Source organism: Rhineura floridana, chromosome 17 (genome assembly GCF_030035675.1).
Source record: "Rhineura floridana isolate rRhiFlo1 chromosome 17, rRhiFlo1.hap2, whole genome shotgun sequence".
NCBI classification, from domain to species: Eukaryota; Metazoa; Chordata; class Lepidosauria; order Squamata; family Rhineuridae; genus Rhineura; species Rhineura floridana.
This window is the reverse complement of record NC_084496.1, coordinates 6,950,067-6,966,803: the sequence shown is the minus strand read 5'-3', so window position 1 is coordinate 6,966,803 and position 16,737 is coordinate 6,950,067. Positions and strand designations below refer to the sequence as shown.

The window sequence follows — 16,737 nt, the reverse complement described above, 5'->3', positions numbered from 1 at the left end:
AGAGGTTCCCCAAATGTAATCTGTGGGACCCCAGTGGTCTGTGAGCTTCATTCAGTCTGTTCATGACATGTCCAGATGAAATATCCATCCTGATTTTTAATGGCCTTTTTATTGCTTATTTTTATTCTTTATATTGTATTTTATTGTACCACCATTTGAATTTTATGGAATACAAATTTGAAATCTATGAAATACAAAATAAGAAATCTATAAAAACACAATTAAAAGTCATACAGAACCTAGGGCAGCACATTACTACAGGCAGAAAAATCATTAAATGGTCGGCCAAGGCCATCAGCAATTTTCAAGTGGTCCATGGGGGGGGGGGATTTTGAGCCTGTGCTAAATTCAATCAAGCAAGTGTGGGATTTAAAAATGGTTAAAAGGTTGGTATCCCACTTTTCTACCAATACTAACCCCAGCATATAAATAAAACAGCAGATGAATCATTTAAAAAAAATTAAATTAAATGCTGCTATAAGTTCAGACTTTTTTTAAAAAGGGTTTTGAATGACATTTAAAGATTATGATATAGGCACCAGACAAATATGCCTGGGGAAAGTGTTCTGTAGTAGTCTGGAAGCCACTTCAGAAAAGCACCTGCCCATCTCTGCTGTGATGGAGGGGAGCTCTGGGCTACACATTTTAATTTTCCTTATGAATTTATTTATTTATTTATTACATTTTTATACCGCCCCATAGCCGAAGCTCTCTGGACGGTTTACAACAATTATGAATGACACTGTAACTAGGATTTGCCAATGGCCAATGTGGCACCCTAATGGGGGGGGGAGGTATCAAGTTGCTAGCCCATTGAGTTGTGCAGATCATGTGTTTGCAACGGTGTGGAGCTCTGGAGTAGGTGCAGGTAAATAATATTTCTGTTTCTCACAAAATGTGAACACATTTTTTTAATGTTCCTCATGAGTGGCATTGTGACTATGGATGGGTGATTCTGTCAGCTTCAGTTCTCATTTTCTCCAATCTTAAATTCAACCCTCTACATTTCTACAACTCTGTGTGTGTGTGTGTGTGTGTGTGTTAGGGATGGAGGATAAATTCAGTTCACAGTTAAAGCCAAATTCATCAAAAATCACACTTTCTGAAACAATATGAGAACCAAAACACAGCCGTCCTTCGAATTTCACACGTATCCGAATTTTGAAATGTGTATATTTGCATGCAAAAATATGTTTATTGGGAGAAACTCACACTCAAATGCTAAAGAATTTGTATGAGGATTTTTTTTAAAAAAAATGCAAATTGCTGCAGAAACATGGAGAACCGAACTGAAGATTGGAAAAGAGAGAAACAGATAACTGAAACTGGCAGTTCCTTCCATCCCTAGTGTGCATTTTTAAAAAGACCTCATGAAAATTCAACAGCATTTTAATGCAAATTTCTACTAATATACATATTTGTGGTATGCAATTTTGCCAAATATATGCATTTTTGCAAAGCAATGTCCCCTAATATAAGGCATTTTTGTACGTTATTTTCATGAATGTATGCATTTCCGTGCACCCTATGCTGCAGCAGATGCCCTTTTGCAATTACTTGGCTGGGCAACTGCGCTGCAAAATTGGGGAAAGTGTGAGTTTTGAAGGTTGGCTCGCCGTGTTTCCATTCTCATATCCTTTCAGAAAGCATGAATTCAGGAGGTTTGCCTTTAAATGTGAGCTGAAATTAATCTCTCCCCCATCTCTAATTTTGACCAGGGTGTGGTAATAGCCCCAGAAGGCAGCACCCCAAGGGTCTTATTTGGGAGAACCAAGTTCTTAGCCCTTTGAGTGGTGAAGATTGCGCTTTTGCAAGTGTGTGGACAGTGGGCACTACTGGATGAAACAAGGGGCTCCGGAGAGGTGTCACAAGGCCCATGGAGCCTTTCTTGAGTAATCACGAAGAAGCAGAAGCAAGATAGGGACCTGGGGGAGGGTCCCAGTGGCCGAGGAGGTGCTGAAGGAGAAGACTTCAGCACTTTTGACAGTGACAGATCCCCCCCTTAGCTCCAGTTATGACAGAGGGAGCGCTGGCTGACCAGGAACCAACCCCTTCTCCTCCCCCTCCTCCCCCTCCTCCCTTCTTCGCTGAAGCTGCAGCCACCACTCACACGGGAGGAGGATCTTGTTGAGGTGTCACTGCCACCGTTGCTCCAGACACGTAGACAGCCATGCCGGCAGGCTCAGCTGGCCCCCACTTTTCCAACTAGGAGGAGTGCTCACTTGCACATGCATTCCCATTCTGTGGCACCTTCCCCATGCAAGTAGAAACAGCCCGCCCCAAACCTACTTAAGAGTGTTGGAGGGGTATCTAATTCTTGCGATGTCTTGGCTTTGAATAGTCATGCCTAGTTATGCTGTGTAAAGACACATAATCCTGTGTAACCTGTAAGCTGATACATGAAGCGCTCTAGTCTGTAAGCATCTCATTAAAGAAGGAGAAAAATAGACCAGCGGGTCTGAGTCTGATTCCAATGGCCTTGACCAGGACAGGAAGGGAGTGTGCTCCAGTGACCACAGACCCACATGGGACAGACTGGGGAGCAGTGGAGACTGATGGCTCTGATGTCAGTGGGGCAGTGAATCCGCTCCAGTTTTAGTCTGAACTTTCAAGGAATTGCCCAAGGTTGGAACTTGGGTTTCAGCACCTCAGACAGCTCCTTGAAAGTTACGACTAAAACCTGGAGAATTCACTCCCCCACTGACATCAGAGGCACCAGTCCCAGCTGCTGGGGAATGGATCCATCTCCTCCTCCAACCTGCAGTTCCCATTTCCTCCCCCAAGGCACTCTGATCCGTGACCATGAAAGCATGCAGCCCCCCTATATGATCATCCGCTGAACGATATGCAACGGCTCCTCGGTGAAGCAGCCTCGGGCCCTGCACCAACCTCGCCCACCCAGGCTAACTGTTGGATCCTCCTGGGCAGAAAAGAGTATAGAATCTTCCTTGACCAACCAGGGCCAAATCTGCACTCTGCATGTAAAGTACAATGATGCCACTTTAACGGTCATGGCTTCCCCCACAGAATCCTGGGAACCATCATTTGTGAAAGGTTCAGAGCAGTGGAGGCTGGCCCATTAGGGCAAGTGGGGCACTGCCCCACCAACCTCAACCATCACCCAGCCCCCTCCTGCCTGCCTTCTTAACTTACAACCAGTCAGGAGGGTGGCCCTGCCTGTTATGTCCCTCCCCCTCCCCAGTGTCAGCATTGCCCCTTGCAGAACTCAACAGGGAGGAGGATGGGAGCAAGACTAGAATTGACTGAATCAGTTCTCTCCGGGCAGGCCAATTTTAAATGTGTGGGCTTCCCCCACAACACCACCACCCACCTTTGCAAGCCCCGAGATTAAGTTGCTATCAAAACTGCCACCTTTGGTTGCTGTGGTTACTGATGGAAAGTTGCATTCGCATGACAATGGCAAAGGAATGAAAACTCAGCAACAAAGGCATTGCTAAAGGGGAAATTGGCTCAAGTTCCAACATTTGGCTTCATTTACTGGAGAGAGTGACAGACTTCAGGCTTGCACTCAGTGAGGGGGGCAGAGACACTAGGCTGCCCCACTGCAAGAGGGGGCATGATTGAAAGGACACTGTCTAAAACATGGAAAACCAGCTTGTCAGAGAAAAGGGATCAAGCCTAGCCTTCTCATAGCAAATTTTACCATTTCTCATTTTTGCAGTCTCAGGTTCACTTCTTCATATTTCCACCTCAGTTGGCAATTAAAAAGGAGGGGGGAGTCCTCATGAAAATTCATCAGCATTTTAGTGCAAATTTCTCTGAATGAACACGTTTTTGTATGCAATTCTGCCTAATATGTACATTTTTGCAAAGGATTTTTCCCTAACGTAATGCATTTTTGCATGTTGATTTCACTAATATATGCATTTTTAGGCACATTGTGCCCTAATATATACAATTTAGTACACATGACTTGGCTGGCAGAAGCACATTGCAAAATTCAGAGAAGTGCAAATTTCAAAGGGCAACTGTGTTTCAGTTCATGAATTGTTTTGCAAAGCGCAAATTGGGTAGGTTCACCTTTAAATGCGAACTGAATTGAATTTGTCCCCCAGCCTTACTTACAGGTATGTTAGCTTTCTATGTGCAAGGAATGGCTTTTTTTTTTTTTTTAATGGAGAACACTGCATCATGAAAGACCCTCCCTTACAGCCTAAAGTGGTACAATCCAGACACAGGTTTTTCCAGTACCATGGAAACTAGGCCTTAAGGATCACCGACATCACTGTAGGTTATTGCCACTAACAACAGGTTCCTAAACAGTCATGGAAAGGCAGCAAAACAGGTGAACACGTACTGAAAGAATGCCCTTTGCAAGTCAAGCAAAATCACTAGTGCACTTCCAGTTTAGCTCTAGTTGTGATGCGACACGCGAGTGGAGTGTTTGAGCACTGAAAGTAGAAAATGGCGGGAAGAGAGATGGGGTTCTCAACCTTGTGATCCAGCCGTTTGGACATACCTCTGTATTGGACAGAGGAAAGCCGAGAATACAGACTCATACAGAGATGTGGCAGACACTCTCTTCTGAACGCATGTCATTCTCCACTAGCTCTCCATGTAAGGGAATGGTCCAGTCACAGCTGGTACAGAGACATAACAGAAATAACCCCCCAGACACCCTGGCAGAACTTGATTTTGGAATCAAGAGGCAAGGCTAGAGGCTTGTTGCAATAATAAAACAAACAGCAGCAGATTAAGCAGAGAAGCAGCAGGCAGACTCCTCTTGTGAGTGGCTATCTGGGCTCCCAAGGGCCTTTCACTAATGCCTTGAAAGTGGCACCCAATTTCCAGTTTTGGGGCATGCATCTATTGCCCCATCCAGTGGTGGCATTGGAGTAGGAACTTGGGGCAGATGTCCAGGGGCCCACTTAACAAGTTGAGCAGGGGAGCCAGCAAACCCCCGCAGGAAGGGCTTACCACATTTTGGTGTCAGCTGAAGAGGGGGACCCACCTGTAAGCCCTTTATGTGCAAAGTGTGACATTATCCAAGTGCACCTCAGGTCCCACTCCCTAATACGCTTTTTGGTTGTTTTCCAGAGTGATCTTGGAAGATGTCGAACCAGAGCAACGGTGACACGAAACCCCCATGTTTACCCCGGAACGGACTCGTGAAGATCCCCACCCAGGCCAATGGGCTTGGCTCTGCCAGCATCACCAAAGGGACCCCAGCGATGAAAAACCGCTTGTGCCAGCCTTCATCTGTGCCTACTCTCATCAGTCCGGCCTTAACAAATCACAGCGACCTGCCCATTCCCAGCCTGGCATCGCCCTTGTCCTTGGCAGCTCTGGCTGGGGTGCCGTCTCCTTCTGGAGCTCCCGTGGTGGGACTGAATGCCAGTGAGATTTCCCCGGACAACGGGGAGGCCTCCTCCCTAGAAGGCCTCTCTGGTTCCCCCACCGAAAGGCAACTGGCCGTAGACGAGAAAATCCTCAACCGCTTGTTTATGTACTTTTCTGCCTGCGAGAAATGTGTCCTGGCCCAGGTGTGTAAAGCCTGGAGGAGGGTCTTGTACCAGCCCAAGTTCTGGGTGGGCCTGACACCGGTGCTACACACCAAAGAGCTCTACAACATCCTGCCCAGCGGGGACAAGGAGTTTGTCAACCTCCAGGGTTTCGCCATCAGAGGCTTTGACGGCTTCTGCCTGGTCGGGGTCTCTGACCTGGACATTTGCGAGTTCATCGATAACTATCCCCTCTCCAAGAAAGGGGTGAAGTCTATGAGCCTGAAGAGATCAACCATCACGGACGCCGGCCTTGAGGTAGGTCTCGTGCAAGGATCAGGAACCTCAGGCCCGAGGGCCAAAGGCAGACCTCTCCGTCTGGCCCTTGCAGATCTCCCTGGGCCATACCCCCTCTCAGTGACACTCAATGGAGGCTGGCCCTTTAGGGCAGATGGGACGCTGCCCCACCAGCCTCAGTCGGCTCTCAACCAGTGCTCACCTGCCTGCCTTCTTTCTTACGTCAAGTTCAAGGGCAGGACTGGCTGCCGGCTTCACTCCCCTTGATCTCAGAGCTGTCCTTGTAGAACTCAGCAGGAAGGAGGGGGGGCAAAGCTAGAATTAGCCGGCCTTGTCTGTCATTGGCCGTGGCTCCACTTCCTGTTGGGCGTCCCTGCCTTCCTCCCCACGAGGCCCAATGGTCACCTGCTGCCACCTTGGGTGTTTTTGGCCTGGCTGAAATGTATCCTTGAACTCTGATCATGCTTGTTGCTTGCCTGGATGGAGGATGGAGAGGAATGTGTGTGTGTGTGTGTGTGTGTGTGTGTGTGTGTAGAAACTGGCCTGTTGTAGAAAAGTAAATGTTACCTTGCTCTGCCCATTTTTGCCTCTCTTCCTGCTCACCACTCACCATGTGGCCCCCGGAAGGTTGTCCAGAGAGGAATGTGGCCCTCAGGCTGCAATACGTTCCTTACCTCTGGCCCTCTGCACCCATGCTGAGAACCTTTCCTCTGTTTCAGGGATGGGGAAGCTGCGGTCTTCCTGGACGGTGACTCCCACTAGCCCTGGCCGTTGGCCGTGCTCGCCTGGGGTGATGGGAGCTGAAGTCCAGAAACATCCGGAGGGGCAAAGGTTCCCTGCTTCTGGTCTACACTGACTGGAACAGCTCTCCAGGGTTTTAGATGGGGGACATTCCCTCCCTTGGAGATGCCAGGAACTGCACCGGGGACTTTCTGCATGCAAAGCAGATGCTCTCCCCCTAAGTAGCAGCCCTTCCCACTTGCATTTGTGCCAACTTTACTCGTTTTTGTCCATTTTTGTCCCTTTCAAACTATAGTCCTTGCCTACTGGTACCATACCTCTGAAATACTTTCCGTTAAGCCCCTAGAGCAGCCTTTCCCAACCGGTGTGCCTCCAGATGTTGTTGGACCACAGCTCCCATCTTTCCTGACCATTGGCAATGCTGGCTGAGGCTGATGGGAGTTTTGGTCCAACAACATCTGGAGGCACACTGGTTGGGGAAGGCTGCCCTAGAGCAAGGATGGGAAACCTTTGGCCCGCCAGATGTTGCTGAGCAACAGCCGCCATCATCCTTGGCCACTGGCCACGCTTGCTAGGGCTGATGGGAGTTGTCGTTGTGCAACATCTGGAGGGCCAAAGGTGCCCTGCATCACAGTGAGGCAAGCGGAGGAGAAGTGCAGCTGGCAGGGCATGGTTAGGGGGTGGCCTAGAGGTGCTGCGCTGCCAAGGCAGAAAGAGCTTCTTTGCGCAGAAAGAACCGAAGAGATGAATGGGGTCAGAGGTTACAATGGACAGATTATCTATTTCTGGTGGTGTCAGTATCACATCTGCTCATTTATAAGTCTGCTCCATCCCATTTTTGCACTGACCTTTGATTTTTTTTGGGGGGTGGGGAAATCTGCACATAAATTCACATTTAAATGCATATTTTATCATGAAATGTATATTTAAACATGTCTTTTATCTCAAAATATGCATTTTGAAACATATTTTACCCTAAGATCGGCATTTCAAAGACATTTTGGCATGTTGTCTGAGCTGAGAATTATACCGCAAAAATCTGAGAAGCGCAAAATCTGGAGAAGAGTTTCATTCTAGTCCATGTGTTAGTCCAGAAAGTGCAGGTCAGGCAGTGTAGGCTGGAGGTGCCAATGTCAGCGGAGCAGTGAATCAATCCGCTCCGGGTTTTAATCCAAACTTTCAAGGAGCTGTCCGATGTGGTCGGGCTTCAGACAATCTGAAGGGCTGTTCTGTAGAAGATGGAGCAGATTTGCTCTCTGTTGCTCCAGGGGCCAGGGCTTAAAACCAAAAGATGGGATTTTAGTGCTGGCACTCGCCTTTAAAGACTTCCATGGCTTGGGGACCAGGTTGCTTGGAGAAACAGTCTCTTTGCCTGACCTGTGGCACCCTCCCTAGGTCATTCCCCCTCACCAGCCCTGCTTTGTGCCTTCCTTGAGTGTTTTTGCCTGACTTCTTGTTGTTATTTATAGAATCATAGAGTTGGAAGGGGCCTATAAGGCTATCAAGTCCAACCCCCTGCTCAGTGCAGGAATCCAAATCAAAGCATTCCCGACAGATGGCTGTCCAGCTGCCTCTTGAATGCCTCCAGTGTTGGAGAGCCCACTACCTCTCTAGGTAATTGGTTCCATTGTTGTATGGTTGTAACAGTTAGGAAGTTTTTCCTGACGTTCAGTCAAAATCTGGCTTCCTGCAACTTGAGCCCATTATTCTGTGTCCTGCACTCTGGGATGATCAAGAAGAGATCCCAGCCCTCCTCTATGTGTCAACCTTTCATGTACTTGAAGAGTGCTATCATATCTCCCCTCAGTCTTCTCTTCTCCAGGCTAAACATGCCCCGTTCTTTCAGTCTCTCCTCATAGGGCTTTGTTTCCAGTCCCCTGATCATCCTTGTTGCCCTCCTCTGAACCTGTTCCAGTTTGTCTGCATCCTTCTTGAAGTGTGGAGGCCAAAACTGGATGCAGTACTCAAGATGAGGCCTAACCAGTGCTGAATAGAGGGGAACTAATACTTCACATGTTATACAATATTATTATTGATTATTATACATGTATTATACAATATTATTATTGATTAGACTTGTTTGTTGCTTGTTGCACAAAGGCTTGCAAGCGACTAACAGCATGTTTTAAAACACAAGCTCAAGCACCCTAGACCACCTCCTAACAATCCCTGCCTGCAGTGGAGGCTGGTGGCTACATGTCAGTGGGGCACTGGAATCCACTCTGGGGTTTTCCTGGAGCTGTCCAAAGTGCTGAAACAAAGTGCTGAAACCTGGAACCGCTCTGGGGAAAAGCCCAGAGTGGATTCCACTGCCCCACTGACATGCAGCCACCAGCCTCCACTGCCTGATGTCGGCCCTAGATGATCTCCAAGGTCCCTTCCATGTCCTATGATCCAAAAAAGGGGGGGAAATGAAATCTGTCTGCTCCCTTTTGCAGGTCATGCTGGAACAGATGCAGGGGGTCTTGCGGCTGGAACTGTCCGGGTGCAATGATTTCACTGAGGCGGGCCTCTGGTCGAGCCTGAATGCCCGCATCACTTCCCTGAGCGTCAGCGACTGCATCAACGTGGCCGACGATGCCATCGCTGCCATCTCCCAGCTGCTGCCCAACCTGACGGAACTGAATCTCCAAGCCTACCATGTGACGGACACGGCCCTGGCCTACTTCACTGCCAAGCAGGGCTACACAACCCACACCCTCCGCCTGAACTCCTGCTGGGAAATCACCAACCACGGGGTGGTCAACATGGTGCACAGCCTCCCCAACCTGAGTGTCCTCAGCCTGTCCGGCTGCTCCAAGGTGACGGACGATGGTGTGGAGTTGGTGGCGGAGAACCTCCGCAAACTCCGGAGCCTGGATCTCTCGTGGTGCCCTCGGGTCACGGACATGGCCTTGGAGTACATTGCCTGCGACCTGCACAAACTGGAGGAGCTGGTGCTTGATAGGTAGGCAGGCAGGCAGGGGAATGAACCCTCTGAAAGTTTTGCAGGGGACAGGATGGAGGGGTGACCAGGAGATGCCAGGCAATGCCTATGCAGCCACAGAGAAACACCCTGCCAGGCCTCAGCCAAGCTCAGAAACAGGCCGTGGAGCCTGGAGCTCAGCGTAGAGCATATGCTTTGGGTGCAGAAGGTCTCAGGCCCAGGCTCCAGCATTTCCAGGTCGGACTGGGAAGGTCCTCTGCCTGAAAAGCCTGGTGAGCTGCTGCCAGTTAGTGCAGACAATACTGAGCTAGATGGACTGTTGGTGTGACTCAGTATAAGGCAGCTGCCTGTGATCCTAGAGTCCAGTTCCAGCGTAGGCAGACCTCAATCTAAAAGGCCAGAGGCAGGTGATGTGGTTCAAGATTTAAGGGGGTTGGACTTGATGGCCTTATAGGCCCCTTCCAACTCTACTGTTCTATGATTCTATGATTCTAAGATGGGCTGGGCCTCAGGGTCCAGAGCAGGCAGACAAAAAGTAGGTGAGGCGAGGCAAGGAGAAGAGAGTCTGTTCTGCAGTTTCTCCAGTGACAAGTGTCCCATCTCATATCAAAGCTCAGGGGACATTGTCCGTGGTAGAGGCACTTACTGACAGGGCAGAATCGCAACAGGCAAGGCAGGGTCTGTCAGGACCCTGGGCAGAGCAATGTGGAGGGTACTAGCTGGAGCATTGTCACTCACACAAAGAGAGTAGTCGTTTCAGCAGAGTACAGAGGGCTTCTGAAGACGGGCTGGTCTGTTGGTGGTGATGATTCCTTTGAGGAGCCGTCTGTTTTCTTAAAGGGGCCATTGCCTGATTCTGCGGCCATTGGCTCCTACAGGGTGTTGTGTGTATGTGTGTGGGCTGCATTGAGAGTGTGTCATGCATGTCCGAGGAGTTAGGCGAGGCCACATCTTCTGGCCCAGCAGGTCCTTAATGGAAAATAAAGGCATTTCCTTTATCTCAGTGTATGCCTCGGAGGGGTGATCGAGGCTGGAGAAGATCATAACAAGTGGCTCCGATGAATCTGCTGTCTCGAATGTGCAGGGGTGGCCAGTCTTTTTGGGCCCATAGGCACCTTTCCAAACTAGAGAAACTGTCACGGGCACCATACACACTGAAATCAATTGCCCAAAACCCCTCTTCTAGTCAGTGTAGACAATAATGAGTGAAACAAACTCAATATAAAGTTGCCTTTTATGAGGTCTAATTTGAGATGAGGCAGCTTTTGGTGTTCCTATGGCTCCGACTCTACATATTTCTGCCATACACTGGGTATTTTTTTCCTGCTGGCATGGGATACCCACCCCTGCAGTTACTAGTCCACAGTGAGCTTCTCCCGGAGACATATATTCATTACATACAGTTATCTGAGCTTGCCCAAGTGAAAGCCACACTATGCTGCGGTGTTACAATGTTGGACAGCAACTGGGGAGGCCTAGGCTGAAATCTGCTCAACCGTGCAGCTCGGTGGGTGAGTCAGCTTGTCTCCCACCTAATTTTACCATGGGGTGGTGGATGGAAATGACTATTGTAAGCTGCACTGAGCTCCTTAGATTAAGGGCTTTGCCGAAATCTGATGCATATGTCGATAGATATCCTCTTGAAAGCAAACAGCCAGAAAGGGGCATAGCTTAGTGGCAGAGCACATGCTTTGGATGCAGAAGGTCCCAGGTTCAGTTCCCAGCATCTCCTGAAGCACCTCAGGCGGCTCCTTGAAAGTTCAGACTAAAACCCGGAGCGGATCCCACTGCCCCACTGACATGGAGCCACTAGTCGCCACAGCATTGGAGAGATGCTGCCAGTCAGTGCAGGCAATGCTGAGCTAGATGTCTCAAGGGTCTGACTCAGTGTAAGGCAGATGCCGAGGTGCCTTTCTCTTTTTCATACCTTGGTGGCAGAGCACCTGTTTTGCACGCAGAAGGTGCCAGCGTCAATCCCTGGCATCTCCAGGTAGGGCTAGGAGAGACTCCCCATCTGAAATCCTGGAAAACTGCTGCCAGTCAGTGTAGGCAGCACTGAGCTAGATGGACCAATGGTCCGATTTGGTACAATAAGGCAGCTCCCTGTGTGCCTAAAATGCTTCTTCGGCCCCCAGAGGCCACTGCAATTTCCAGGGAGTTGCAGTGCCAAAAGAAACAGAGTTCTAGCTCTGATCTCCCAAGACCTCTGCTTTATATGCACTTGTGGCTGGAAATGACCCAGACGGCACCATGTCCAACAGAGGGACAGAGACAGAGTTCGCATTTATATCCCACCTTTCCTCCAAGGAGCTCAAGGTGGCATACAGGACTCCTTATTTGTCCTCACAACATCCCTGTGAAGTAGGCTAAGCTGAAAGATCGTGACTGGCCTGGGTGAGGAGCTGAACCCTGTTCTCCCATGCCCTTGTCCAGCACTCTAACCACTATGCCACACTGGCTCTCTCAATCAATACGTGGCTGCAGATTTGCTAGGGCACTTTTTACCAGCTGCCTGCCCGTCCACAACTTCAGGTATGCCAGTTTGCACCGGCGATGCCAGTACTTCTGATCTCTTGGCATCTGGAACTGTCCTCCCCTCAGACTAGGGACTGCACAGCGAGTGGACCTTCTCTCATTTGATGCTGCCCCCTTGTGAGTTATTCTAGCGTGTGCAGAGAATCTCTGGCCCCTCCAGACTATTGTTTTCCTGCAGGGGTGTATTCCGCCACATGCTCTTCAGGCAACAATAGTGCAGGAGTGGTGGATTCATTCTGCTTGAATAGTTCTTCTGCAATGTGTGCAAAGTTTCAGGATATCAGCAGGAAGTTACAGTATATGCACTGATTGGTATATAAATCTAATTAATAAATGAATAAAGATTGGAAGTGAAGTGGTATGGCCACCCCGAGGGTGTGTGGCTGTGACTATCATGAAGGGACCCTGCACTTCTGAATTTGCCACTGCTCTACTGCCCTTGAGGCTGTTGGGATGGTCAACACGATCCTACTTTCAATACTGCTTTCAATCACATTGACCATCCCAACAGCCTCAACAGCAGTAGAGCAGTGGCAAATTCAGAAGTGCAGGGCCCCTTCATGATAGTCACAGCCACACCCCCTCCCCGCCCTTTTTGCTGTTGAGTTGAGAATGAGATCCTTGCTAATGCCTTCTCCCGCAACAACAGACGTCCCTAGGAGCCAATAAGCACGAGACAGGAGAGTGTTAGCTACTGAGAAGAGTCTTCTCAGTGTTGGACTCACCTCCTTTCACTCTGATTGGCTCCAGTCAGCAGGAAAAGGCAAGGAAGCATATGAGAAGACTCTTCCTTTCATGCGGATTGGCTTGCAGGAAGCTGGAGACATAGGGACCCTGCTGGGACACTTCTCCCGAAAAAGTAAAGTTTCTAAGACACCCCCCTGAGACCCTGGACTACTGCACCCCTGCTCAAAAGCACAAATCATCATGAATGTGCAATAAAAAGGACATCTGGAGCGGCCCTGCCTCAGGGCGATGGTACACATAACATTTTTAGGGTGCTTCGACAGTTGTTTATTATGGGATGGGTGCCTCTCACTCATGCAAGTTGGGGGGGCAGTGTTCACATGACATCACTGGCATCGCAATGACAACCCGTTTCCCACCCCCATCCCTCAACCTCATATTTGATCCAGATTTACCCTTTCAGAGGAAAATCTGATAAATTAAAAAAAAAAAAAGCCTGTTGCCTTTTGTGATATCTCAGTGCTCTGTTTGCAAATTAAGCTCTTGTCTGGAAGCCCCCTTAGAGCAGTGGAACCGCCCTGGATGTGGAAATGCCCTCTCTGCAGGCAGTTCAAAAATGTGCCTCTCCAGAACTGAGCTCTTAGGAAGGGGTCCTGAAAGTAGAATATGGCTGTGCACAGCACTGATTGGCCCACCACTGTGATGAACCTCCAGCTGCCTCTATCTTTCAGAGCAGTTTTACCCTTCCTTCCTTCCTTCCTTCCTTCCTTCCTTCCTTCCTTCCTTCCTTCCTTCCTTCCTTCCTTCCTTCCTTCCTTCCTTCCTTCCTTCCTTCCTTCCTATAAGGAAGTACCACAAATAAATGTGGTACTTTTCATTTTTAAAAATTCTGCACAGCAATGGAAGCTTCCTTCCTAGAGACAAACAGAGCTTTGAGAAACAATTATGACTGGGGGGGGGAGGTCAAACTCCCTCTCCTTGAGTACCATGGTTCTGATCAGGGCAGTGGTGATGGGTGCACATGGCTGTTATTTTAAAAGTAAAACAAAAGACATGTGAAATGCATACCTGCATGCATTTAACCCACAGTCTAATTTGGTCCTCTGACAACGTCTGTTGTTCTAGTTATCGGTCTTTTGATGGCACTGTGATCTTAATGTAAATTATAATTTCTGCTTCATATGTGTCATAAAAGGGGGCTGTGTCATCAAAGAGCCCCCTCTTTGTCCTCACCCCTGTTGCTCACATTTTTCTCCTTACAGTTGTGATCTTCCCACCTCTCCCACAGGTGTGTACGGATCACAGATACTGGACTCAGCTACTTGTCCACTATGTCATCTCTTAGGAACTTATACCTCCGTTGGTGCTGCCAGGTAGGTAATGGGCGCTAGGCAGAGGGAGGCTTCCGATTTTGAAAAGAGTGTGTGGCACAAACGCCTGCATCTGCTTGCAACGCAACAGCACTTCCAGGCTCACCATTCTCCTTCTCTACCGTTTCAGGTTCAAGATTTTGGCCTGAAGCATCTGCTGGGAATGAGGAGTTTACGCCTCTTGTCTGTTGCTGGTGAGAGCCAAACGAGGGGTGCTTTTCTGATGCGGTCGGGTGTGGGGTTGAAAGAGAGCAAGCCGCCACATGAGTACCAAAGCCATTCCAACCCACAAACTGGATGTTAAAGCCGCAGTCAGATTTTTCACTGGCTTTTTGGGGGGGCGGGGTAGGGTTGCAGGGAGGCAGGGCTAAGGAAAATAAGGAAAACTCTGGCTCGGGGCAACATATTATCCCCCTCCCAAGAGGTGAAAGTGATGTAAGATAATTGATAGTGACTCATTTCTTGGGTCCTATTACTTCAACAGAGGGTGGGGGATCTTTTTCAGCCCAAGGTCTACATTTCCTCAGGGGGGGATGTCGTGGCAGTGGAGGGTGAGGGCAGAGACAAAAATGGGTGGAGCAATGGATATGACTCTAACCTTTGTGCAGTAGCCTAGGGTCACATCCACACCATACATTGAAAGCACAATCAACACACCTTCACAGCAAATAGCTCCCCCTGCTAAGGAATCCTGGGAATTGTAGTTTTGTGCTGGGTATTGTAGCTGTGTGTGGGGTAAACTATGGGTCCCAACTTGGCAGTTTCGCACCACAGTTGGTCCCTTGGAAACCTTTGGTTTTGTGGTTGATTAACGTTCTCTTGGACTCTATAAAGTCCGGCACAGAATGTTCTGGGACATTAATATGTCCCTGTCCCCAGTACTGCCATTTTTAAAAAATTCTACCCACCTCAACCACACCTCAAATACTGTACATATATAAAAACCCTATTCATCGGGTCACCATAAGTCGGTATTGACTTGAAGGCAGTCCATTTTCCATTGAAGAGTGGGCTACATGCATCATACCGCACATCTGCTAATCAAATGCCTCATCAACAAAGGCTGCGCATCTAAGGCTGCAGTCCTAACCTCACTTACGTGAGAGGTGCAGAGCAGGCCAACTCTGGTGAAGCCGGCGTAGGTTGTCCTGGAGCAAGAGAAGCCGGCGTAAAGTTCTGCCGCATCCAATTGTGGGTTGGCTGAATGCTGGCTCAGCTGAGAGCTGCACGCAGGGAACAGAAAGTAAAAGCCTGATCTCTCAAATACCCCGACCAGGGAGTAAACCCTCTCCATTGACTTCTATTGCAATTATTTTCTTGGGCCAACTTTCCCCCCGGTATAACTTTTGCCTGAATTGGGACCTGCAGGAGCACTCAGAACATGAGTAGGATATGGACTAAGTCCCTTCATGTCGGCCCCTCCCCGTCACGCCCCCAACACACCCCTTTTCCAGGCCGTACTCAGGCTGACACTGGCTACATGTGCACAGGTCTCAACAGAGACGGCTGGGTGCTGACTGAGCCACGCTGAAGGACCCAGCCAACTCAGCTGGAGATGCGTTGTATCCAACTCCCCTCTGCCCAGCATAAATGCAAGTTGGATTGCACCCTAAGCTAGGCGTGGAGGAGGAATTTGATTCAGTTCACATTTAAAGGCAAACCTACACTTTCCAAAATGATGTGAACCAAACCCCAGCCATCCTTTGAAATCCACACTTCTCCAAATGTCGCAGTGCAGTTCTCCAACCAAGCAGTGTCTACAGAAATGCGTTCAATGGGGTGAAGTGTGCATTAAAATGCATGTATTAGTCAAACTAACATTCAAAAACGCATTCTGTTGGAGGAAATCGCTTACAAAAACGTGCATGTGGGCAAAAAGGTGCATATTGGCAAAACTGTGTACAAAAACGTGTGCACTAGATGAAATTCGTGCTAAAATCTTGATTCATTTTCTGGAAGACTTCTTTTAAAAATTAATAATAATAATTCACGAAACTGGCGTCAAAATGTGGGGACGGAACTTAAGATGGAAAACTGAGAAACCAAAAGGAATTGATTCACCCATTCCTAGAGCAAGCTCCTTTGAATTCAATAGGGTTTACTTCTGAGTACATGTAGTTAGGCTTGAGGGTGGTAATTTGTGGCCATCTGAATGAATTGTTCACTGGCTGCTTTCTGGCTTTGATTTTTCCAGGCTGTCCTCTGCTGACCACCACTGGGCTCTCGGGCCTCGTCCAACTTCAAGACTTAGAAGAGCTGGAGTTGACAAATTGCCCTGGAGCAACTCCAGAGCTTTTCAAGTATTTTTCCCAGCACTTGCCCCGTTGCATGGTGATCGAGTAAGCAGCTCCCTGAAAGAATCCGACCAACGTCTGGAGCCAGGTCCTCCAATCCCAACCCAGCACTGGCCAACCAATCAGAGTCATGGTTTTATTTATTCATTTAGTATAAATATACATATATATATAACTATATATTTTTTTTTCTTTTCCGGGAGAGATGCTGTGACTTATAGACCGCACACATGTAAACACACGGAGAAAGAGATCAAGACGATATGAGACAAATCACGAATGAAGAATTAGATCATGTGAACGGTGACACACTTTGCACATGCGTCTACATCCCATAAGCCATGGCAATGGCAACTTGGAAGAATCCCTCCTCAAGTTTGTAAAATGCCCCATACCTCTATCATCTCCCGTCTTCCTTGTAGTGA

The 16,737-nt window shown here is 48.6% G+C and overlaps 1 protein-coding gene across 2 annotated transcripts in view; it reads left to right on the top strand.

Moving 5' to 3' along the window:
- FBXL16 (F-box and leucine rich repeat protein 16) overlaps nucleotides 1–16,737 on the top strand; it is a 57,192-nt gene extending 40,455 nt beyond the window's left edge. Inside the window, exons 2-6 of one of the 2 annotated variants that reach the window (XM_061599668.1) lie at nucleotides 5,059–5,780; nucleotides 8,939–9,447; nucleotides 13,937–14,021; nucleotides 14,149–14,212; nucleotides 16,213–16,737. In XM_061599668.1, the coding sequence (XP_061455652.1) occupies nucleotides 5,073–5,780; nucleotides 8,939–9,447; nucleotides 13,937–14,021; nucleotides 14,149–14,212; nucleotides 16,213–16,361 (1,515 nt within the window). In that variant the 5' untranslated portion in view covers nucleotides 5,059–5,072 and the 3' untranslated portion in view covers nucleotides 16,362–16,737. Of the gene's footprint in view, nucleotides 1–5,058; nucleotides 5,781–8,938; nucleotides 9,448–13,910; nucleotides 14,022–14,148; nucleotides 14,213–16,212 lie in introns of both variants that reach the window. The other variant, XM_061599670.1, reaches the window with a different exon arrangement.